Below are 23833 nucleotides of genomic sequence, written 5' to 3'. Positions count from 1 at the left end.
CAGTCTTAGTAACGAACGTATCTCCACTATGCGCTGAAACGACGACCTTTGAAAGGAGCTCGTGTACTGGTCAATGAAATATACTATATACAAAAGTACGATCTGAGGACTGTGCGACTATAGCCTTGCACCTTTGTTGGTGACGTGTATGTGGTGTCCTCAGTCAGAAAGGGTAACCTCTGATTTTGGTGCTTCTCAATGAGTTATCGGCCTTCTGTTCGAAATTGTGCGTCAGCGTCAGTGCCGCGACCAGCGGTCATGCCTGTTCATTCAAGCACATAAATACCGAACTTATATGGACTGCTGAATAGCTATCTATCTCACTACTTCACCGAAGCAAAGACAGTAGGATAAGTTGGACAGCGAAGATGTCCGCTTCTGACATGACTCGTGCCCTGGAGCATAGCGCCCAAGTGCTATACGAGCTATCCACTACGAGACAAATACCTCATCGATGCCCATACGCTCAATCCGGGCCACATGACTCGCACCCCTTGTCTCCCATTCTGTATCCCACTAAAGACGTCTGCACAGCTTCCAGTTGCATCAACGGGCAGATCAGAGAGGCGCACTACGATCGAGAAGGTACTCTTGCGCTCACTGTGTTTGACGACCGAGGGCATGTTGACATCGACAACGACAGCGGAGACGGCAGCCACACCTTTCATCCTCAGATTGATTTTCGGGCAGAGGAAGATCGACAACGACCCTTGACGATCGATTCTTACCTTCCCTACGGACTGGAAGAGTCTGAGGATGGAGAGGTATTGACTGTCTACGGGAAAGACTCCAACATCATACCCCGGGACTCCTGGAAATATGACTCTAGCTCACCAATGATCCAGGAATCGGACGATTTGACGAACTTCGTATGTCAGACGGCGGGAGAAATTGCGCAGCAAAACAACAAGGACCTTGTGCTAGAGCAGATTGAGCGCGTCATGAGACACGGACGCACTACTTGGTATTTTGGTACAGCGCCTTCGGAGAATACGCCCAAGAAGGGCGATGCGGCGATACGGCGATACATGGGAAGTTCACAGACTTCGGATATCATCACTGGCGCGGAAGCGAAAGAGATGCTCGACAAGTACCTCGAGGACAGACGTAGATACGTTAGTTCTTTCGAATGAAGGATCCGTTCTCATGGGGGTCAAGAGCTTTCAGATGATTTGCCTCAGGAGTATGATGTTTAAATGCATTACTTCTTCTCTCTCTTAATGAACTTATCCAACGCCCCCTCTCCGCTGCGTTTCCGCTTCTTCTCATCCTCTTCGGCCTTTTGCGTATGCGTATGTCCATTCGCCTCGTGCAGCTCTTTCAGCTTCTTCTCCGCTGTCCCATTCAAGACATCTTCATCATTACCGTGGTAATTCAGATGATACGCGTCTTTCAGTCTTGCGATACAGAGATCCTTCTCGACGTGTTCGTCCAAGATTGGCGAAGGGTAATCTTTGCCTATAATGCAGTTTGCTTTTTCTTGTACGGCTGCAGGAGCAAGGTGTGGTGCGTATATGTACTGCAGCGATTGCGTCAACGGCAGGTCGATATCAGAGATGTAGTAGGGGCACAGCTCACCTTGTCTGGGAAATCCTTCAATTCGGGGCCTAGCTCAATCTCATTAGTTTTGTTGAGAGCGTGTTCGTCAAAGTGGACTCACAGTACTTCCTTACTAGGGCTCCGGTTTTATCTGTTTTCTGCGGCCACGAGACCAAGCCGTATACTCGGACTACAACGTGAGTCAGCGAACGCACACCGCATTACCGAGAAAATTGATCGACGCACAGTATTGCGAGTAGAACGCGGATGCACTCAGCCACATCCAATTGCCGGGCTATCAAAGATCATCAATCTCGGGCACTTTCCCCTCCTCTCAAATGATGCGCTCACGTTGGAAGCAGGATCCCAATCTATCAGCCATTCTGCGCCGATCACGAGACTGTCAGTCTTAGTCGGTCGATCTTAAATGATGTCTGTGACTCACCATCAAACACCTCCATACCCCTTTCCCAGGATATATAACACTGCCCCCTGGTCAAGAAGCAGGCGACGCTATGCCTCGCCAAGTGATGTATCCAACCTTCATGTTTGAGCTGTCGCATACACGCATCAATCCATGGGAATCCCGTTCGACCTTCTCGCCACGCTTCAAATCGCTTCTCGGCTTCTTCATCTTCATCCCTTGGACGGGGTAAGATCTCATTCCCGTTGTCATCGTATTGGTTCTGTAATGCCCATGCTACGTATTTGCAGACCGAGTTGCCTCGGATCCGCTCGAAGTGGGGTACGGCGGCTTCGGCGCAGGCGTACATGTCTCTGAACTCGAGCTGCGACGGAGGGATTGCAAATTTGTTAGTACCCTCACATATACGAAGGCACATTCACGAGTCAGTCAGAGATGACTACAGAACTCACCTGCCCAAACATGTTTTCAGGCTCCTTCGTCTCTCCTTTCCCGCCGTTCTTCCTCCACTTCTCCACTACGTCTTTACACCCCCACCACAGCTCCCGTAAGCCTATGCAGCCGAATTTGATATACGGGCTCAAAAGCGTGGTGGACGGTTCCAGAGCTGTAGGCGCTGTATGGGGTTTTGAGAAGGTTGAGACTTTCTCGGGATCCGAGAGGAACAAGTCTAATCTACGATGACCCTCATTCGTACCTCCATGTATAGTCGTCGTGGCGGGCTGGAAGCCGAGTTGATCCATCGTCGGGACAGAGAAAGGATTATCAGATGGTCCAGTCAGGGAGTCTGAGAAGTACGTACGAGACAAGATCAGTCGGAATGTCGCCGTGATACTAAATAACAATGATTTCTGTACTCACCGAAACATGTATCTTTTCCTGTTCGTACATCAGCATTCAAATCGATACCCTCATATTTGCCCCATTGTTCTTCATGATGATCCTCCAGATCCGATGGACCTGGATCAGGCAGCGATGCAGGTGTAGGATACGGTTGATCGATACCTTTCATCTTACTAGTGATCTGTCAACCGGGATGAAATTAGCTGGATCATCCTACTTTCGATGGTTCAGATTTTGTACTCACGCCTTGCCACTGGTGTAGTGTCATCGTCGGTTTACCTTTATTGGCTTTGATCACTTCGTCCGGATCATACAGATGTCTTCCTGGGGTAGCTACTACCTCTACCCCTAGCTCATTGGCTAGAGCTATAATCTTTTCGTCGCGGACCTGTTGATCATAAACAGATATCCAAGGTAAGCTTCGTAATCTGCCCACTACCTGATGATTTCAACCAAAATGTCCACCATCAGGTAGCCAATACACGTTTTGTACCGGGATTCACCTTGGAATACGCATTACTATCCTTCTCCCAGGCAATATGCGTCACCTTCCAATCTTTGATCAACTTCCTAAAAATCAACTCTGGGCGTCCCCGGAAGACCCATAACTTTTGATGTTCATTCAAGCTTTTATACTCCTGCGAGACATCTTCCATCGATTCAAGGAGGAAGTTCCACCTGTTCAGACCTACACGATGCTTGTAGACGTATTCGGGGTCGAAGCACCATATAGGCCAAAAAGATTCTATACCTTCTATCTCTAGGGCTTTGCATAGTGCAGGAGAGTCGGTTAAGCGTAAGTCGGTTCGATGCCAATAGAGTACTCTTGCTTTCCCAGTCTTTTTCTTCTCCTGCGTTTCCCTGGGGTGTTTCGAGGATGAGGAGGGTTTAGGAGCTTTAGAGGATCTGGGAGATAAGTCCGGTTTAGGAAGGGAAGTTAGAGGGACTTCTTTCTTGGGCGTTTTAGGTGATTTGAGGGCTGTCATGTCGAAGAAATTGCTATTGCTGTTGCGAAGAAGAAGGTGTGCGAACTGCTTGATTTGTCACGATGACAACTTGAGTACCCACAACCAACGTTGCAAGAGCCGAAGGGAAAGATGACTTATTGCTCGATCGTGGAACGAACATTCCTTATCAGCAGAAGATGCAAATCAGCCCATTCATTGCATTCTCGTTAGATTTGTTGACAACATTACTTCAGTGGTAAGTTAACTTACCGCATTCAGTCGATCTTATGTCATTTCCATCATCGATCGCCATCATCACAACAAGATCGGACAACCTCCACACAGGGGCTCCGCTACAGTCGGGTCCAGTGAGCACAAGAAAAATGGGATATTCATCTCTACTCGTAACAAAAATAAAGTATAAAGTATATACGAAACGCGAAAAAGGCTGAGATAGAAGTTATGGTAGAGAATCATGTATGAAAATAGGATATGAAACGCCGTGTATCCCCAAAACCCCTCTCTACTCCGAGGTCCACTCGCAGAACACAAGTTGCAAGATGAAGGGCGGTGAACGATAAAAGTATGTCCCACAAAAGACACAAAGAAACACGACTAGAAGAATAAGTAAGTCAATACAAACACTCCAACAACTAATCCCGCCACCACTTCAAGCGGTACACCTTGATTACCTCCGGCCGTGGCTGAGGTAGAAGCGACAGCGTCTTTAGCTTTCTCAACTAAAGTGTCCGCACCGGTACCAGATGCACCCGAAGCGTTTCCTCGTTTACGAAGTCCGGTCACTTGAGGTCCGTTCTTAGCTTCTTCCAACTCAGCACGGAGCCTATCAATCTCTTTCATCGCCACAGCCAATTTATCCGAGGCGGAAGTCGTAGCGTGGAGAGATTGTTCCAGGGCGGCATTCGTGGCTCCTGCTTGGCCAGGAGTAAGGTCTGGGAGAGGTGGACTCGTGGGACCGTTGACCGCTTTTGCCGTGGATGGCGGGGATACTTGGACAGGTACGGGGATGGGCTTGTCCTGTGCAGGAGGAAGAGGTTGAGATGGCGATGATTGAGCGTGAGAGAAGATTGCCTAATGAGACATGACTGTCAGCCACTGAATATTTGTTTCTGGAATAATATGCCCAGGAACGATGGAAGCGCAAGAGGGGAAACTCCAAGTAGACGAACAGGGAAAGGAGGAGGAACATAAGGGGATTTTGGCGTTTCCCAGTACGAAAAGCCTGCATTGCGGAACAACGCTGGATCATATTCTTTATCAGGAATAGTGGTCCAGCGAGTCAATCCATCATGCGGTTGGTTGTGCTGGGGGAATTCAATGGAGGAGGGCGAAAGAATTTCAAGAAAGAAATGCCCAACCCGTCGTAAAGTCAATTTCGGACAATCGAGCGAAATTGAACATATTCGCAAATTCGTTGAAATAACATTGCTCGTTCGAATGAATGGCGCAATCGCAGTCGCAGGATAACAAATTCGGATTGCGCGTGGAAAGTTAAAGGTTGAACATCGTTTCAACAATATTGCAAGCATGAACAGCGTAATCGTCGAAGCAAAACAACCGTCAAATCCCCTTCGCACGCCAAATAATCGTAAAGCGAGGCAGAGAAAGGTATGATTAGTAGTTCTCGAATACTCACCGACTCCTCCAATCTACTTGCTTCTCCTGCATGATCATCTTCCTCGGGAATACCGTTCTGGTTGGTAGATCCGTCTTCCGCAGGAAGATAGATGACCTTGATCTTCTGTTCTTGGATCGCTGATTTGTTGGTCTTTTCGACTTGAGACCACTGCAACTCAGGTGAGTGAGTCGGTCTGCCCAGCGCAGCAGTCATAGGAGAGCAATGGTTGACTTACCATCTCACCGAGAGTGTGCATCTCTTCGTCTGGAGTGATGTAGGCTGATTGGACCAGGAACTTGTCTTTGCATTTCGCGTGAGGGGGAGGTTCTTGAGCGAGCGGTTGCAGGAGGACTATTTCGGTGCGAATCATCAGCTCGGTTCGACTGTCAAAAGGCGATCAGATCGATTAGAAAAACGGTGTACCCACCTTGTACCTCGACGCTCTCGCCTGACTCGACTCTACCCGAGTTGGGTCTTACGCAGTATTGCTTCGGGGCGGTGGTCTTTACTTTGAAAGCGACGGGACGGGGATTCGGGTTGTGGATGAAGAGTGATCGCTTGACGAGGGAGGTGAGCGGGCCTAGCACAAGAATCAGAGTTAGTATATTCGCTATCTCAATGTGTCTATGTGTGTTTGTGTCTTGCAATTATGAATGATCCCAATGTCTAGCCGGGTGCATATGCTATGACTAGCTGCACAGGCGGAGTCTCCCCCCGGAGACGAGATAAAGTGCCATCATGGGAGATTTGAGGCGACGTGGACTCACGAGGGAAACCCAACTGATTAGCAGGACTCAATTCGACAGACATAGTGTTGGATATCTCCTTTGTTGCGGTGTATCTTTATTACTCAAGAACGATAGCGATGGCTTGTGGATAATTGAGATTATTCTTGCTTGTCGCTCACAAGGCCAAGAGAATACTCGACAAGAGGCGAAGCGGGACGTCTGTTTTGTCGTTATTTATCGAAGAGGTGATTTAGTTGAATGAGGACAATGAGGATGACGATGTTGACGTTGACGTTGATGAATAAGGGTTGTTCTAAAAACACGCCTATCCCACGGACTTTGACTTGTTATTGTTCTTGTTCAGATTCCTCGCTTTTCGTCGTTGTTCGGTTCTGGATATAGGAGATTGGGCGTTGTATTCTTTTGGTCTTAAGTCATACAATAGAGGTCGTCTCCCGATGCAGGTGTTGAGGACAAGCGGGAAGGGGTAGGAGAAGGACAATGGATGCGGTGTGCTGCTGCATGCTGATGACGATACTACCGCGTGGTATCTTATAGTCACTCGCGCGACTATGCTACATGTGCCACATTGATCAAATTCCGCTTGCACGTACTGTGGCTGTGGAATAACGCCGCTCATACCACACCTTATAATGCTGCTTGCAGTATGCATAGCAAGCGATAGATGAAGGTTACACCAGCTACGTGCAGAGGCAGAGTGACTGTGACCTCAAGCTCGTCTCAAGATACAATCCGCTCTGACTACTAGACCAGGCGGAGAAACTACCACCCCTTCTTGAACTTTATCATTAGGATTACACCCATCTCCATTCTCTTCCCATCCGTTCCCCGTCCAGGTGATCCTATCAAAGACGTAATCCCCTTTCTTTCTCAACTTCTCTAGATCTATTCTAGATCTATCATCCAAAACATTCTCTATCATGACACTCTCGATCTCCGCCTGGCGAGATACATCGAACATCAAAGTCGAAGTACCGTATTCATTCACCGATCGAATCACCTTTGTATCAGGATGAGCGAAATCGAAAGCATCATTTATCAAATCAGCCTTACACCGCCAATGATCCCTTGTCTTCGTTTTTGTCGAAATGCATCTAAGGCTCAGGGGGGTTCGAGTCAGCCCTTCGTACTTCTTTCTTGGATCCAAGAGTATTTCGGAACCATTTTCAGCTAAGGGGTAAGCATAGCCCGATAATCTGTTGACATCCCGATCGCCCTCGTTCATTGGGTACATTCGACACTCAGAGCCACCTTGGTCATCCGGAGCAGAAGAGGGGCGATTTTCCCAGATGCGCCACATGTTGTTGAACAGGTCAGGTCGGTTGTACATCTCCTCGGTGTTGATGATACTCCTAGCGACGGGTCTAGGGTTACAGGCGTGAGTGTGAGTGTGAGTGTGAGTGGTGGCGCTGGGAGTATGAGTGATGCCACTGGAATTTGCATTGATATTGCCCTGAGTGACGGAAGGAGCAGTTGCGGTTGGAGTAGAAGTGAGAGGATTGCAATTGTATCGAGAATCTATCACGTCTGGGTGGATATCGATGAAGGTAATCAGTTTCAGAGTTACTTCGTCTACGTTAGTTCGAGTAGTGTCAGTACGACTAGAACGAGAGAGCCATTCTTTGATCTTGCGCATAGTGATGGTGGAGTCAAATTTCTATCGGAATGTAGTGATTTTCGAATACAGAGAGGGGAAGTAAGCTGGGATGATGGGACAATTCCACCATGATACGTTACGCTGGGGGCTTCTGGCCATGTCAGAAGATACCCATGAAAGGATGTCAGCGCTGTTTGAATGTTTCGTCATGCCTCTGGTAGTCGCGTCATCGAGGACGGGTCAGACGAGAATTGTTTGGCAACACGCGTGTATATTCTGAATGCACGGCACATCTCGTCGGATGCAAGAAGGCGTACATTGTGACGCCGTGCGGAAGCCATGAAGCTGCGAATGGCATGTGCTCTGACTCCCGGCTCATCGAGTTTATCGTAATTTATGGGTATCGTGAGAATCATGTGCATGAATGGGGATCATATGCAGAGCCAAGAAGACCTATCCTTGACGCTGTAATCTTCATTAGCTATCATGTATACCTCACTCCGCTTGCAGGTCACGAGTGAAGATTGGCTTACTTGTTTGTGTTTTGGGTTCTTTGAGCATATCACGTATATCCTTCCTTTCCTTCGAGATTGTACAAAGCGTCAGCATACCAGCTAAAGTAGACGAGTCTGATGATGGGGACAGATGATTCTCGTGGTCGAAGTGTGTAGCTGGACACCCAGAGTACAAGATCTAATGAACTCACCTCCTGACGACCGAACAACCATCACAAAACCTCTTCACACTACTCCTCACTTTCATCCCTCGCACTTGCATCATCAGGGGTTGAGTCCTAGCCAGGTTCACTCTCGGTAATATAGTTGACGGTAGTGGTATTTGAGATGAGAGCGTAGGTCTACTTGATAAAGCGAAAGTCGGACGAGGGGGAGGACATGACGAGCATTGTCGAACTGATTGCTTTGATGGACCGGCCAGGGGCGTGGAGAAGGGTGATATTCTTCGGAGAATGGTTTGTATCATCGTGCTTGTTGCCGTTGATGATGTTGTTGTTGTTGTCGCTCTTAACCTCGTTACGATTTTGTCGATATTGACGACCCTAGCTGCATTCGACCATTTCGAAACCTCGAGATCTCAATCTCGTCTCAAGGATACTCGTACAGTAAGATTACCGTAAAGGTTCTCGGTGCCACTGATCGGCAACTCGGAAATATAGCTTGATGGTTTTACCCTGAATCCGCTCAAGGGAGTGTATTCGTGCGTTGAATTGTAATTGTATGTATCCCTCCACTCTTCCACCTCGTTAACCACCTCCACTATAACAGTCCACCATACATCCTCTCTCACACTTTCATAATAATCACTCAGTCATACAGCTGATCGCAAGATAGCAATAATCATACTCAGACACCTCATCTCAAGGCATCCCTCGGTCTCCGCCTCAAACATCACCGCAGACCATCAAGAAGACCCGGAAGAAGAAGATCAACGGTAAGGAAAATCCACCGCAATTATACACACCGAATACGAAAACATCCCTCCACCCAACAGCCTCCACCCTTACCAACCACGAAAAATCCCATTCTCTCTCCGGAACCCATCTTCCGCACCGGTAGCACAGGCGAGACGAGCGAGCTCAAAGTGGATCAACAAAGCGACTCTTCGTTCAAGATGCCCGCCAGGAGGCAAAGTGGGTTATCGCCCATCGACCCCTTGACCGGATTACCGATTGAAGGCGCCACCCCGTCTTCAGGTAGGAGTAGAGGCAAAGAAGGTAAAGAGAAGGAGACTTTTGCGTGTACTTTCCCCGGATGTGGTCAGGTAAGTCTCACTCTTCTGATGTAGTTCAAGGCCTTGGCTGAACTGCTTGATCAGAATTACAGTCGTATGGAATACTTGAAACGGCATCAAAGGAAACGTGCGTCCACCCTTCCCCTCCCACTAATCATGCTGACATCAATACTTCAGACCAAGACGACAGACCGTTCCAGTGTAAAGACTGTATAAAAGCTTTCGCTCGAAGGTGAGTGTATCCCGAATGTTAGTGGAGCAGACCACTCACCTCTTCCCCTCTATAGTGACGTGCTGCTCCGGCACAGACGACGATGTCATCCTACCCCTCCCCCAACTGACAGGAATTCCCATTCGCCTCCAGCTGTCCATCGCAACTACCCAGGCGTTCCCGTATCCTCATCTCGCACCGACGCAAGGGACGCAGGAGACGCGTCACCCACCTCTCGAAGTCGAAAACACCCCCGTCGCTCAAGTGGCGAAGAAGAACGAGACGCGACAAGACCTCGTCTGGACCCAAGCTTAGATCCGAGTCTAGAAGATGATTTCGCCGGTGGTGAAGACGACGATCGATATCCTGATGGGAACCGATTCAATCGACAGAATGGCATGGGTAACGGAGGTGTCTATTCCGCTGCTGCTGCCGCTGGAAACCCATTCTACGGCTCTGGAGCTGTGCCTGAAGGTTCAACATACACACCCCACCTACTACCAATGTTCCAACAAGGTCAGCCGTTCCATAGCCTGAATGATGCGGATCATTTAGAAGACGCTTCGGTCTTGCTATCAATGGCTTATCCCGGGGGCGTCCCTTCAGGCGAGAACCCGGATGTTCCACGAGATCTACCGGATTGGGCTAACAACCCGACTATCAATATGATGATGGAGGCTGCGGTCGCAGCGAATCGCGAGCAAGAAGCGAACAAACTCGCCAATCCAGTGAAGGAGGCCGACCCCACTAACACAAACGGCGATGATTCTTTTCTAAACACGATGAGCTGGTTGTCCGGAATGGGCACACAGGGAGTGTTGAACCAAAACCAAGCCCAAACCCAGACCCAAGCGGGCACGTTGCAGAATCCAACAGAGCAGAACTCGAGCTCCCAAAAGAAGGAATCGACATTGACGCAGAATTCGACGCAGCCATCGACCCAGAACTTAAATAGCACCGATATGGGCTCTTTGTTAGGCTGGATGCAACTTTTCGCGTCCAACATGAATGGGACTGCGGGCAATGCGACGGGACTTACACCTAAACCTCAGACTCCATTCCCAATCTCTTCCTTGTTTTCCCCCTCGGCTTTCGGCTTGAACAGTGTTCCGAATGATGCGGATGGCCAGAACAAAGACGACGTACCGCCCATGTCTCCTTCCATCATGGGGATTTTGGACCAGATGGCGATGCACGAGATACCTCAAACGCTGGCCAATCCGAATCCGGAAAGACCATTGCTTCGGTTGGCAAATTCCGATATGGCCTTGAGAGCGGGTCAAGAATGGTTCGACAAGACGAGTCCCTTCTAGTGAGTTAGCATAGTAGAAGAACTGAGCTGATGAGGTAGCCTGCCGGCCGATCGATTCGCGGGGGTATATCAGATCCCTCATTGGGCGTTACCGCCATTGCGTACATTGTCTGTGATGGCTTGCCGGACCTATCATACGGTTCTTAACCATTTCTCTTTCGTCCACATGCCAACGTTCAAACTCAACGACACTGCGGCGTGTCTCGCATTTGCGATATGTACCGTAGGAGGTATACGCAATGGCTCAACGACAGCTGCGGACAATGCAGTGCTGCAGTCTCTGGGTTTGTCAGGATTGGTCCCGCCGAAAGCACTTGACGGACCGGTCGTGCCTGATCAAAGCTGGGAGAGTATCTACGAGAACAACTGGAATAGACGAAACGATGACAAGGCTTTGGACTCGGAAAAGGTGACTGCGTGGAAGAACGGTCCACTTGTCAGGAATGAGAAGACCAACATGCTTGTCAAGGTGGGTCCATCGCTTGCGAACATCTGGCATAGCTGACGATGAGTCTAGTCCTTCTCGCTGGCGCAAGGGGTGTTGATGACCGAGTATAATGTCGCGCTGCTACAAGCTTTGATATTATACCATACACCTAATTTCTTGAGTGAGACTGAATCAGAAAGGATCACCGCCAACATGTTTATGGGAACGATCGCGAACGTGAGTGGGCGAGGTGCTACGAGCGGAAGCTGATTAAGCTGTAGATCACACGTCAAGTCGGGTTCTTCACCCCCGAGGCCGATCACTATACCACAATCATCTCACTTCCCGCTGAGCCGTTCACACCGAATGATCTGGACCGATGCTGGAAGAAATGGATCCAGCTCGAAACTCGTCGCCGAACGGCGTACCTGGTGTACCAGCTAGACACCGTCTCGGCACTGGAATCAAACATCCCTTGCATCCTCTCATCGTGCGAGTTATCATACATCCCTCTTCCCGCTCCAGACACACTATGGAAAGCTCCGACAGCAGTGGACTGGTTGAAAGCGGTCAAGAAGTATCGACCCATGACATTGGACGAAGCGATGCGACGAATATTCTTCTTACCGACCTTTGGATCTTTCGATAATCTTCACGAAAAGGCAGATACCAAGTACTACAACCTCCTCAACACGCAAGACCTTGGACCGTTTGCCAGGTTGTCGATGGTCCTGACGCTGCTGAGAGGGGTCATGGATATCGGCGAGGGCAAGAGGGACAGAGGAGATTGGAGGGATCTTACGGATCTATGGATTGGATGTGGATGGCTCAGACCCACAAAGAGGATGCTGGCGCAAGATGGGACCGATCTGGGTAGGATCACAAGGGAAAGTCTGAGAGGGAGATTCGGTATGGGTCTGCAGAAGGTTGGTTTGCGATTTGGATCAAGGTCGAACATTGCTGACTCGTCTGGGTAGTGGAGAGAAGGATGGGACTTTGACCGATTGTGTACCTCCCCTTCGACGCCTAATGCTTCGCGCCAAAATTCGGCTGGTATCAGCCCGCAGAGCAATAATAGCCCGCCCGGTTGTGAGCCCGAGTTGCCTAAGGAGACTCTGAATTATTGCGAAGGTGAGTCCAGTCCGCTCGACTTGGGTCACATAGCTGACTTCAAGCAGACGCTCTGCCATTCTACTGGCTCGCCGTCGCTTTGCTGAACCAACTCAACAACTCGACGCATCATGAGCCGGGATTCAACCATTTCTCAGGTGTCAAATACGGCGACATGCTTAAAGCCGCTCGAACGTTCACTCGAACAGGAGAAGGAATACCTGGCGCTACAGGTATCGGCTCATCCCCTTCATACGCTAGACAAGGCTCGACGTCCACAGCAAGCGTAGTCAGTGCTGCGTTACCCCCAACATCGACCCACAGTCAGAATGCCGCCCAGACGTATTCGGCACCTTCGTCAACTGGAACATCCAATTCGTTCTCGTCCATCTCGCCACCTAACAATACTAAAAGCACTGAGATCCCGCCTATCGCTGAAGAAGAGAACTTTGACCTGTCGGCGATGTCACCTAACACGATCAATGGGTTCTTCGAGGCTATTGCTGGGGCTGGTGGATTTGGAGATAATTACGAGAATGGATTTGTACCGATCGCGACTGCGCCGAAGCAGGATGGTACGAATGGAAATGCGGGTGCAACGGCGGAAAATGGAGGTGGGGGGGTAATAGGACAAGGTCAATTAGCTGAACAGCTGGGGTTCATCGTTTAGGTGATACGGGCATGCTCTTGTAAAATAGATTCTCAAATCATTGTGTTTCCCTTTCTTTTGATCACCTTATGTCCATTTCGAATCTTGATATGTTTGACTCTGATCTATCTATCTGTCTATGTATTGATCCATTCTGCTGCTTTCATGATCGCATTAGGCAGGCGAGGAGACGAATGCTGCGCAGTTTTCCACGGAGTGGAGCATTTACCATCATTGCTTGCCGCCACTCAACCGCGTCATCAACAGTGCAATTTACGTAACTTGAGTGTATCGTAGTTGACCGATAAGTTGAATTTGGTGGATTTTCCATTGTTGTCCATTAATCATTGTACTCTCCCTTCCGAAGCGCTTGTACACTTCAAACATTCACCATAGACTAGAGTAGAGGCAGTGAAGCCACGCTCAACAATCGAACTCAGCTCCTATCTTAAGGATACATATCGCTCACGATCAATTCTACGAAACACGCCTTTCCGCCTACCTCAGCTCAATTTCAACCTCAACCTCAACCTAAATCCACTTTCATCTCCTCACCTCATTTCGCCTCGCCTCTTCAGACACCTTTAAGCAAGTAAAATGCCAGGTAGCAAACGGAGAGCCCTTAAGAAACTGCTCTCTCCCAATTCCGAACCTACCTCCCCGCCTTCTTCGTCGGTCGTATCACCTTTACAATCCAATGCCAATTCCTCCAACTCCTTATCTCAAATGATCTCTCCTCCAGTCGCTGGGGGTCTCCCACCTCCAGCCGTACCTTTGTCTGATGCGGAGATACAGGAAGATCTGGTATTGGAAAATATGGCTGCTAGGGAGAAAGAAATTGGACATGCTTCTTCTCCACAGGGCTTGACTGTATCTCCAACAAGTCAACCGATAGCGAATGGCGGTGTACCCCCTGTTCCGGCACAACCCACTTCTGCCCCTGCCCCTACCCCCGCCCCCGCACCTGCACCTGCACCTGCACCGGCGCAACCTTCGTCCCTCTCTCCCGCCCCTGCCCCACCTTCAGGAGGGATGTATGGGTCGTCTCCATTTGGAGGCATGGGAGGTACGAGTGCGTTTGGAGGGAAGAAGAAGAAATCTAGTAGGCAGAAGTTCGAGGAGCGACAGGTGAGTAATCACTCACGGGCTATCCATATCTTGCTTTCTATCATGATAGAGACTTGCCCTCGCATACATCCCTCCCTCTCCCTCCAAATCGTCCACCTTGCCATCCCCTCACCTTCACCTCACCTCACCTCTCCTCTCATCCTCTCACCTCTCATCACCTCTCACTCACTCATCATCCTCATCCTTCTTTCGTCATCATCCCGCTCATCATCGCTCCTTTCCCTTCAACACATCGCTGACTTAAACCTCGCATGGCCAGGCAAGGAAAACAGAAGCGTTACTCAACTCGGCTCCTCCGGACGATCCCAATTGGAATGCCCAGCTCGAGAGAGAACGACTGGAAGAGATCCAAGTCATCAGCGATGCGTGCACATCCCTTGGTCGGGAGCTTTACGAGATATCACCGGACGGTCACTGTATGTACTCGGCTATAGCTCATCAATTGGCAGAGATCGGCATAATACCTTCAAAAGATGTGAGTTGCATACGAATCGTTTTGGTCTATGTCGTCGCTGACGACCGATCAGTCCGAAAATTACACAGTGACTCGACACGCAGCAGCTACGTTTATGCTGGCGCATCCGGACGATTTTATGCCTTTCTTACCTTCGATAACGGGCGAAGACTCGGCCGGAGCTACCGATGATGGCATCATGACACCGGAAGGGTTCAAGAAATACTGTCAGCTTGTAGCTGAGACTGGTGAATGGGGAGGAGAGCCTGAGGTGGGTTCCCTTGACAACATTGATGGTGCTTCGTATGACTCGCTGACAAATTACTTTACACTGCAGATACAAGCCCTCTCGCGACAATTCGATGTACCTATCCACGTCTTCCAAAGCGGGCCACCTACAGTAGTGTCTCATGGCGGCTCAGGTGATGCTTTTGGCGGAGCTATGACTCCCGAACAAAGTTCTGCTGCAGGAGACAAGGTGGTCAGAATAAGTTATCACAAGAGGATGTACGGCTTGGGCGAGGTAAGCTCAGTCAATATGTGGTTTGTTTTTCTTCGTAGGTAGGCATGCTGATGATTCATCGCTTGTTCTAGCATTACAACAGTCTGAGAAAGGTCTGATCATGACCTTGAATGATCGGAACATGAGTTGCTGGAACACGCATATTTATCATAAATTCGAAAACGATGTTGGATATGCATGTAATGCGCAACCAAGTAGCACTTGATGACTAAGGGAAATCAAGCTGTCGCGTAGTATGGATCTTCGCTGATGATCTGCCCATTCCTGTTGACTTTGTAGCGGCCCACGGGCGCTGGTGGAACCGTGGTCGCAGAGCTTGACTGACTCTGAATGGTCCAGATTACGCTACCCATATCTTCGACGGGCGCAATAGAGCTGACATGCAATACTTGAAAGCCATTCTCATGCGAAGCAGCGACATTCGCGATGTTGTACAGAGCGTATGGAGTGGCCTTGTTCAGCTCTTTGATAATATGATTCTCGTTGTCGAATGCCAAGTATTCGGTCGGGATGTATTGCCAAGGACCGAATTGATTCGGTTCTTCACGACTATACGCAACCCGTTGTACCGACCATGGCAGGGCTCGATTATGAAGTCGGATAGGCTCAGTCTGGTCGTCTGGACAATGGATATCAGGTGTCACATACGCCAGACAGGTCTGACCGGTCTCGGGCTGGGTGGTCCACTGAGAGGGAATAGCGAGCTTGATAGTGGAGATCTCACGACGCCTCTCTCTCCTCCACGTGACGGTCATCTGGACGGCCTCATTGCATTTCGAGGCATCGCTTGATTGCAGGCAGAACGAGTGCCACACTTCGCCGCTGCGGCTGTATGATGGCTGTACCGCGGTCTCAGGTAACATGTGAGACGGATGTGAGAGGACACCGGGGCAGATCACGCCTCGGTCCCTGTACAGCCTTTTGCCGGTGAAGATTTGGGTCGACGGCTGCGCTCCACCTGACGATGGGACATATTCGTTGGCACCATGAGGTCCAGCGATGGTGGGATAAGCGGCGATGGCAGCTTCGAAGGTATTTGGGTTATCAAGCCCGGCAAAGAGATTGTTAGCTAGAGCAGCATAATCCTCACCCTGTAGCGACAAATTGGTGTTGACCGTTGCTTGGCTTTGACCAGTATGGTTGAGACTGCTGGACCCGCCATAAGGGTGAGTATGAGTGACAGGGCCGTTGTATGACTCAGTAGACCCTTGGTTGAAAGCGTCATCCATATTGGAAAAGGCGTAGGGGGCCGGAGCAAGGTATTCCTGCCGGGTAGCGGCGGTTGAGGAGAGAGGTGGTGCTTCCGCCTCACTACCTGGAGCGGCTGTCTGTACATCAGTAAAAGTAGCTTGGAGCTAAGAATGATGGTAGCTCACGCTGTATGGGCTTAAAATGGAACGGAGCACTCATGTCGCCAAATGCAGTTAGTATTGCTTGACCCGAAGAGGGGATAGTCAACGATGCAGCGGTATACGGCAAAAAGTGCGGATGATAGGGACGGAAGAGCAAGAATGAGTTGGCGTACATACACTCGTCGTTAGCCTCTTCGTGTTGCATATACAGTCAGTCTCGGACAGACATTGCATCTTCTGATTGGCAATAACGAGAATGACCCTTTGTCCCCTGTGCAGTGTGAGATGTACATTTCACGAATACATGGTGGATCCTTCTCAACGTCCAGGCTAACCTGTGTGTTTTCTTTCCCATGTTTTCCTTCACTGCCACTCTTCTCCTCACTTGGGAGATGTTCATTCCGAAGGCCTCAGATGTTACTCCTATGGAGCCGATTAGGATTTCAACATATGTCGTCAGCATTGGATCCAGGGCGAAAAGTCTACAAATTGAAAGGATTCGAGGGCAGCTTCTTGATGTGGCGCCGCAATATGCAATCGAGTCGTGATGCAATCAGGGCTGCAATTTCGACCATAAACGCATACTCTTGTGCTGAGTAACTCCAACATCGGAAGGAGACAGGAGCATATAGCTTGCCCAAGTCATCTGATAGATGGACCTTCCATCGCCAGCCATCTGTGAATGGGTCGAATTCTTGGGTCGAATTCTTAGGTCGAGACGACATTTTCAGAACGTCGATCATTTGCACAATACGTATGCATGAGCAATGATCATCAACCCTGATTGCCTTGACCTAATCAATGCCACTTGAATGAGCCTGACACACCTTAGTCGCTATTGGACAGAAGGAGTGCTTCGAAAGGTGTAAACAACCCTGTGGTCCCGCGGATGAGGCTGGACCGACCCCAAGACCAATGCCTTGCGGCGAGACGACTCTCGACGGATCACAGATGAGATCACGTCACCCAGAGTCGAGTTAATATCTGAGATGATGGGATTATCGACCGTCAGGACGTGAGTAGCAGTCGGAACATATGCTGCCCTCTCTGTGTCGGGCAGGCTCGCAGACACGATAGACTGATGGTCAGTCAAAATTATAGGGTTAGGGTGAACTCGGAAGTGGGACGACTGTTCAGTTGGCGGTCTAAAATCAACAAAGTTGGCCACCCGATACCCAAGCTCCGTGAAATATTCATATGGGTCAAATGTGATCATCGAGTTGACTTCCAAGGCTATCGCAGTCCCGGTTGGTGCGTCACTGATGTGTAAGCTGACCTGTAAATTGTCTGCGTTCTGCCCTTGGACACAGCACTGGAAGTAGGCGTCCATCCCGCCACTGACTCGGCCATGCCTAGTATTCTGCAAGTCGTGCGTAGCGTGTGAGCCTTGGATTCGGCACTGAGCCGGACTGGAGAGAGGCGGAATGCTAGCGTACACCGTGTTCCAGTCCGCTGATGAGACTGGACAAGGTGTCAGAAATTTGACGGCCTCTTATAAATAATGAAATCTTGCGTCAAGATTTGATAAGGTATCACTTACTGTTATTTTTATCATTGTTGTCTGTCATCTCACTTGGGAAGCTTATAAGTACGGTGCGGGAAATAGTTGGGCGGAAGGTCCTATCTCTGGTTCAGGGTGTATTGCTTTTTCGATGAGCCGCTCGAGAAACGAAAGGGGAAATGTACGCCTGTCGCTACGGGGACAGCACCATGTCCAGTATAGGCGAATCCTGAAAGGCTGTCATCGCAACAGATACTTAGTCCCTGAGGAACTCCGATACAGGTGCATCAGTGAAGAGCGGTGCGCATCTCAATGGAGAGCTCTTTATACACCAATTCTATGACGTCAAAACAAAGGTGAAGGCAGGAGCCTGCGTCTTCAGAATTTCAGCCCTTTCTTCACCAAGCCTGTCATTAGACTAAGACATAAGTCTTAGCACCAGGACAGACCCCTCTCGAGTCCGCAGGATTGGCGTGCGGTCTTTGATTGGTTTCCGGCAAATTAGCTCTCGCGTTATACTCCCGGTGATGCCGTCAGGCAGACCAAATGCGAACTATGTGACGGACTTGGCGCGATATTTTCACTCCTCAGTGGCCAATGGACGTGCGCGATCATACTGACAGGTATGAAACATTGAACAGGTCAAGTACGAGGGACGTATTGCTACTGAAGTGCCAGGTCACCTTTCTCACTACACAGCGCTGTACAGGATTCAGAGCATCATGGACCCGGAGCCGTGCCCCAGACCGAGTCTTCGAGCTCTGCACTATCGACGACGCACCCAGCGGCACTCCCTAATCCTGTGCCCACAGCGCGTATCCCTTGACTTTTGATTGGACGCAAAGCGCCATCTTCGGACATGTCGTAGTGCCTGACGGTCGCAAACGGAGGGAGTCCAGGTGTCGAAGGCTGACTCTGTAACGTGTATATGATGTTGGACGGGTTGTCATTCTGATTTGTGATCATGGAGCTGATGTACATTCCATCGCCTCGGCGGTAAGCAGCACCGAAAATACCGCTGAGAATACCCTGGCCGTTAATCTGTCCAGAAGACGCTCGGTCAAGCTCGCGCATGATGGCATTGTTCAATGTTACTGGGTACATGCCAAGGGGCAGTCTTTGTTGTTCGCCGACTGATACGGATTCGCCACTCCACGTGTGAGCCACATCTGTATCATACAATGTGCTGCTGAAACGGAGAAGATTCGACTGCTGAGACGGGTCACGGATGTCGAACTGAGGCTCAATGATGGTGGTAGTACCGTCCTCGCCTGCAGAGATAGCAGCTCTGGAAGGTATGTTAAGCATGATTCTGCCACCAAGCCCTTGAGTCATTCTATGCGCGAAGTACACGCTTAGATTGGAATTTGGGGTGTTGTTGAGGCAGTATTGTTGCCATACCGCCCGTACGTCTCCTGAGGAAAAGTCGGTGGGGCCGACAAAGTGTGATGGATGCGAAGCCGTCGGGGAACACGGCGCCATGACAGCGGTAGCATTGCTTTGGGCGCTTTCTCCCTGACCTGTAGGTGTTGAGACCAATTCCGATATCAGCCAACAATCTTCATACTAAGGGGCTGTCTTGAATCCACAGAGGATGGAAAAACGGACGCGACTCACTGCTGAGTGGGGCAAGAGGGCGAAGTTGTCGAGACATCTTTCTACTTGATGTCGACTACGGGCAGTAGCTGTTCAGGGTGGCAAATTCAGATCACACTGTTTGACAGCTATAGACTCTTTATAGACCCGTCCCAACTCGCTTAGCTTATCGCAGGATCTGTAGGCCCGGTCTTGACGGACGAAGCGTGCTGGTCGCACCTTTCACGCCATATTGTGTGCGTGCTTAGCTGAGACGCAGCAGCGAGACGAAAAGTAAGCAGCAACGGCCAAGTGCTTGAGTTTTCAGGTGCAATGATGTGATAAATGTTGGAAGGAGTGTGGGACTTGAGTGAAAGGATCCCTCTGCCAGTCAGTAACACACACTCAGCAATTCAGAAAGGATGTTCACTGTGTCGTAAGCACACTCAAATAGAACCACCTTCATGTGCTACAAGCAATTGCTAGTCCTTCGCTTCCTCCGTAAGCCCGGCGCGCGCGAGACTGCACCCATGCTTCAGTCAGTCCTCTGAATCTACACAAACGTCTATAGTCCATGGCTGCCATAGGGACCATTGCCGATCTCCCGGTAAGCCCTGACACGTCATCCGCGGTCCAGAAGGGTATCTGCCAAATTGGCGGTTCCGTGTCCATGGATCCCGAGTCTCGAGCCTCAAATTCCCATGTCACCATTCCAGTGTCATCCTCGTTATAACGCAGAGATTTGAGCCCGAAGACTTGGTGATGTCTATCGTGCATTTCGTTGATGATCGCTGACAAATCACCGCCGGTGGTGTGGTCGATCTCCTGCAAAGTTTCGTTCTCGAGGGGTAAGGCTCGGCGATAGGTTGGCACATGCATTTCGGGAGCCTGATACGTGACCCTCGAGCAAGCAGGACGCTCTATGATGGACTGTGGTACAGTCTCCCGATAGACTACGATAGGCTCGCTGTCTGTGTCGGAATGGCATATGTTGACGTTCGTCATGATTTCAGCCCTTTCCTCATCGATGATCTGGGTGCACCAAGAGGAAGGCACAGAAACTTTGATGTTATTTATCGAGCCTTGAAGATCCGATTCCACATGCGTGATCACTTCGGAAATGCTCCTGTTCTCAAGATGGATGCAGCTTTTCCAACGACGCCAGAAAAGGTGACGCCCTTGTGAAGATCCCTGAGGTGGTATGAGTAAATGAGAAGCGTGCGCTTCTTTCGAATTCGTGGGACATTCCGTGACCAAGGACTGCATTGACATACGCGCTGTCTCATCAATTTGAGTGATGTTGCACAGCGATCAGCGGCAGGTTTCCCGGCATGCGCCTGTGAGAGAGCTTACCTGTTGCATCATTGATATCGTTGTTGCTCATCATAGGTCTGAAGGTGTGATCGGCGTCAAACGGTAGCTCGTAATGGCGTAGATTACTTGGGCATCCAGCTTCAGTGTAAGGTAATCAAGTATAGCAATGGAACAATAGCATGTCAGCTGGATGAAACTGTGCTTCATCAGTAGGAGTACGGCCTTGACCTGACAAAGTCGCGCTGCGATCGAACCTTGAAGAAGGCTCAGCCTGGCAATCTCTCCGAGCTGACCGGGCGAAGCATGAAGATGCATTTGGGATGTCAGGCTGCTTCCTCTCTCCTGTTTCGATTCTGAGATCCAGCCCATCACAGACGCCATCTGCGGTCCATCGTCGTGGGTCAGAGGTACCAACTTCTTCTCCGGAGACTGAAAGTGAGGTCATCTTGTATAAAGGGGTGAGCCCTCTCGATTCAAGCTCGCCACACGACTGCCCGCCCACTTGAGATAATGCGCAAAAGGCCTCGAGGACCTAAAAAGAACATGCGAAGGCCAACGGGAGCAAACGCCTCTGTGCCACTTTGCCTGATCGGTAATGACGACAGCCGGTCAATCGCCGATCATCACTTCACGTCACCGCTCAACTGCATTTCGTATTCATTGAAACGCCCAGAACAGATCATGGATATAGTCACACTGCCACTGCTCCTGCGCCTGCACATCGCCCAGACCATCGAATTCCAGCCCTGTTCCGGCTATCGCGCTCACCCTCTCGTCAACGCGCGCTGACGATGAGTCACTCCTCAACGGCGCCGCCCTCAAGGCCGTCTTCACCGGCTCCATTGTATCGCCGTCAAGCTGTCCGGATAGCTTGCGCTCAATACGATGTCAAAGTGAGCTCACGCTCTTCAATGAAACGCAGGATGCAATCTGACGTATACATAGCTTGGAAGAGTCTCCGAGAACGCAGCCAAGGTAGCGCGGATGACGCGGCAGTGAGTGTGCCCAGGGTAGATTTACAGGCTATGCAAGATTGACTTCTGATTCAGCTTACAGCCGGGGAGCCTAGATCTGCTCGTCTTACCTGAAATGTGCTTATCGGGCTATGTGTTCAATCATCCCACAGCCATCCTACCTTATCTCGAGCCTCAGCGCATCGGTCCAACATCCCTTCTCGCACAATCTCTAGCCCAACGGCTTCGATGCCATGTGATTGCAGGCTATCCAGAAGCTTTACCATCTGCACCTCAGCCACCCGAGACAGATGCAGAAAGGAGTCAGTCAGAGAGTAACGCAGGTCCATCCTCGATGAAGCAGCTTGAGGGAGAGGGGACCGGTGTAGGGTGGAATTCTGCTGTCGTTGTCGCACCAAGCGGTGAGGTGGTGGGGAACTACAGGAAAACATTCCGATTCGAAACGGACAAGAGCTGGGCCAAGGAGGGTGAGTCAGAGCAGGATCTCGTATTGATACTGATCCCGTAAAGGCGATGGGTTTTCCCATTTTGATCTGCCCGAACCTTTGGGCAGAGTCGCAGTGGGTATATGCATGGGTGAGTTCTCTTGAACTCTGGTGTACATCCAGCTCATCCTCCTCTCAGACATGAACCCGAAAGACTTTATCGGTATGTTCGATTCTGCACACTCCGTCATGGACCGGGGATGACCAGAGATGCATGATGCAGCTCCGTGGGATGCATTTGAGCTGGCGAACTATTGTCGAGATAATGCGGTTGATATGCTGGTCGTGCCGTGAGTCGTTGTAAGTCGAAAGACTAAGCTGAGACGTTTTGCAGAATGAACTGGCTAAGCCCGCCCGAAGAACCTCCTGAAGATACTCCTGAACAAGATCCGAATGCGCCTTCAGAATCGAACCTGAATTACTGGGCGGCGCGTCTGACTCCGCTGCATGATCCTGTTCCAGGATATGCTTCGGCCAGAGGACAAGCTGCAGATCCAATTGGTGGAAAAGAAGTCATTTTCGTGGCGTGCAACAGGATTGGGTCTGAAGAGGGTGAGCACACAGAATCAATTACTAGGCCATGCTGACAATAAACGATGCATAGGGACCACCTTCATAGGGACCAGTAGTGTCATGACAATCTCGTCGGAGCCTTCGAGAATTGAACTTGTTGAGTGTTGCAATGTTTCGGAAGAACGCGTTTTATTAGCTACAGTAGGATAAATGGGGCCCAGGTAATATCTATCCTTCTCTGCCATGCGAATGACGACCATGATATGATCGAGACAGCAGCCGACCTGATAGCCCAAAAATATCTGACAGAGCTAAAGCTATTGATCAACCTCAGTTTCGTGGGCCCTGCCTAAATGGTGTATCCCTGGATGACGGGTTCGAAGCCCGCCGGCTCGTTCCTCAGCATGAATCCATGCCAATGAATGGAGCCCCAGCGGGAACCGCCAGAATTGACCTGCAGATATTATATAGACCCATGAAATCATTTAGATACATGTCATCCGGTTTTGCGACTTTTGGCGTCATGAAACAAGTCACGTGCTGACCGTGCTTTGCCACCGGCACTGGATGCAGCGATTGCATTCTGCCTAATTCTTTCGGAGTCACCTCAACCTCGAAAGTCATGCAGTATTTGGCTTAGGCAATCCCCAGACCCGAGGCGGCCATGCACGTCGAGACGGAGCATCGGTCCAGTTGTACACCTGCGATCAGACGGGCTTTGGCATCTCAATTAAGCCATCGTATCATGATGAAGATCGCCAGAGACCTTAATTTGCCGATCTGGCGTATTTATGCCACCCATCCACTCGTATGCATGC

At 50.1% G+C, this 23833-nt stretch overlaps 10 protein-coding genes across 10 annotated transcripts; 5 read left to right on the top strand and 5 right to left on the bottom strand.

The window, feature by feature from the left end:
* Nucleotides 1-368: 368 nt before the first annotated feature.
* On the top strand, nucleotides 369-1133 carry I303_100429 (uncharacterized protein; the record flags this gene model as incomplete). The annotated part of the gene is made up of 1 exon (XM_018403799.1): nucleotides 369-1133. The coding sequence occupies one exon, from the start codon at nucleotides 369-371 to the stop codon at nucleotides 1131-1133; it is 765 nt and encodes a 254-aa protein (XP_018266453.1).
* Nucleotides 1134-1201: 68 nt separating this feature from the next.
* Nucleotides 1202-3792, bottom strand: I303_100428 (uncharacterized protein; the record flags this gene model as incomplete). Its single annotated transcript, XM_018403798.1, has 10 exons — nucleotides 1202-1519; nucleotides 1579-1607; nucleotides 1661-1729; nucleotides 1786-1834; nucleotides 1891-1922; nucleotides 1985-2327; nucleotides 2416-2750; nucleotides 2825-2987; nucleotides 3051-3194; nucleotides 3310-3792. The coding sequence occupies 10 exons, from the start codon at nucleotides 3790-3792 to the stop codon at nucleotides 1202-1204; spliced, it is 1965 nt and encodes a 654-aa protein (XP_018266452.1).
* A 576-nt stretch (nucleotides 3793-4368) lies between these two features.
* On the bottom strand, nucleotides 4369-6202 carry I303_100427 (uncharacterized protein; the record flags this gene model as incomplete). The annotated part of the gene is made up of 6 exons (XM_065968113.1): nucleotides 4369-4845; nucleotides 4944-5078; nucleotides 5411-5560; nucleotides 5628-5743; nucleotides 5820-5972; nucleotides 6160-6202. 6 exons carry the CDS (start codon nucleotides 6200-6202, stop codon nucleotides 4369-4371), a joined length of 1074 nt encoding a protein of 357 aa, XP_065824185.1.
* A 648-nt stretch (nucleotides 6203-6850) lies between these two features.
* I303_100426 (uncharacterized protein) lies at nucleotides 6851-7777 on the bottom strand (the record flags this gene model as incomplete). Its single annotated transcript, XM_018403796.1, has 1 exon — nucleotides 6851-7777. One exon carries the CDS (start codon nucleotides 7775-7777, stop codon nucleotides 6851-6853), a length of 927 nt encoding a protein of 308 aa, XP_018266450.1.
* Nucleotides 7778-9367: 1590 nt separating this feature from the next.
* Nucleotides 9368-11011, top strand: I303_100425 (uncharacterized protein; the record flags this gene model as incomplete). Its single annotated transcript, XM_065968112.1, has 4 exons — nucleotides 9368-9517; nucleotides 9572-9614; nucleotides 9665-9719; nucleotides 9775-11011. The coding sequence occupies 4 exons, from the start codon at nucleotides 9368-9370 to the stop codon at nucleotides 11009-11011; spliced, it is 1485 nt and encodes a 494-aa protein (XP_065824184.1).
* A 165-nt stretch (nucleotides 11012-11176) lies between these two features.
* Nucleotides 11177-13217, top strand: I303_100424 (uncharacterized protein; the record flags this gene model as incomplete). Its single annotated transcript, XM_018403795.2, has 5 exons — nucleotides 11177-11479; nucleotides 11528-11674; nucleotides 11719-12363; nucleotides 12415-12568; nucleotides 12616-13217. The coding sequence occupies 5 exons, from the start codon at nucleotides 11177-11179 to the stop codon at nucleotides 13215-13217; spliced, it is 1851 nt and encodes a 616-aa protein (XP_018266449.2).
* Nucleotides 13218-13793: 576 nt separating this feature from the next.
* On the top strand, nucleotides 13794-15399 carry I303_100423 (uncharacterized protein; the record flags this gene model as incomplete). The annotated part of the gene is made up of 5 exons (XM_018403794.1): nucleotides 13794-14324; nucleotides 14584-14799; nucleotides 14852-15049; nucleotides 15116-15301; nucleotides 15373-15399. The coding sequence occupies 5 exons, from the start codon at nucleotides 13794-13796 to the stop codon at nucleotides 15397-15399; spliced, it is 1158 nt and encodes a 385-aa protein (XP_018266448.1).
* A 120-nt stretch (nucleotides 15400-15519) lies between these two features.
* On the bottom strand, nucleotides 15520-16711 carry I303_100422 (uncharacterized protein; the record flags this gene model as incomplete). The annotated part of the gene is made up of 2 exons (XM_018403793.1): nucleotides 15520-16625; nucleotides 16678-16711. 2 exons carry the CDS (start codon nucleotides 16709-16711, stop codon nucleotides 15520-15522), a joined length of 1140 nt encoding a protein of 379 aa, XP_018266447.1.
* Nucleotides 16712-18874: 2163 nt separating this feature from the next.
* I303_100421 (uncharacterized protein) lies at nucleotides 18875-19808 on the bottom strand (the record flags this gene model as incomplete). The annotated part of the gene is made up of 2 exons (XM_018403792.1): nucleotides 18875-19674; nucleotides 19772-19808. The coding sequence occupies 2 exons, from the start codon at nucleotides 19806-19808 to the stop codon at nucleotides 18875-18877; spliced, it is 837 nt and encodes a 278-aa protein (XP_018266446.1).
* Nucleotides 19809-21834: 2026 nt separating this feature from the next.
* On the top strand, nucleotides 21835-23225 carry I303_100420 (uncharacterized protein; the record flags this gene model as incomplete). The annotated part of the gene is made up of 8 exons (XM_065968111.1): nucleotides 21835-21936; nucleotides 21989-22038; nucleotides 22093-22484; nucleotides 22528-22593; nucleotides 22642-22665; nucleotides 22726-22792; nucleotides 22837-23054; nucleotides 23107-23225. 8 exons carry the CDS (start codon nucleotides 21835-21837, stop codon nucleotides 23223-23225), a joined length of 1038 nt encoding a protein of 345 aa, XP_065824183.1.
* Nucleotides 23226-23833: the final 608 nt, after the last annotated feature.

Source organism: Kwoniella dejecticola, chromosome 1 (assembly GCF_000512565.2).
Source record: "Kwoniella dejecticola CBS 10117 chromosome 1, complete sequence".
Taxonomy (NCBI): Eukaryota; Fungi; Basidiomycota; class Tremellomycetes; order Tremellales; family Cryptococcaceae; genus Kwoniella; species Kwoniella dejecticola.
The sequence above is the reverse complement of the archived record's forward strand: the minus strand, read 5'-3'. Positions and strand labels throughout refer to the sequence as shown.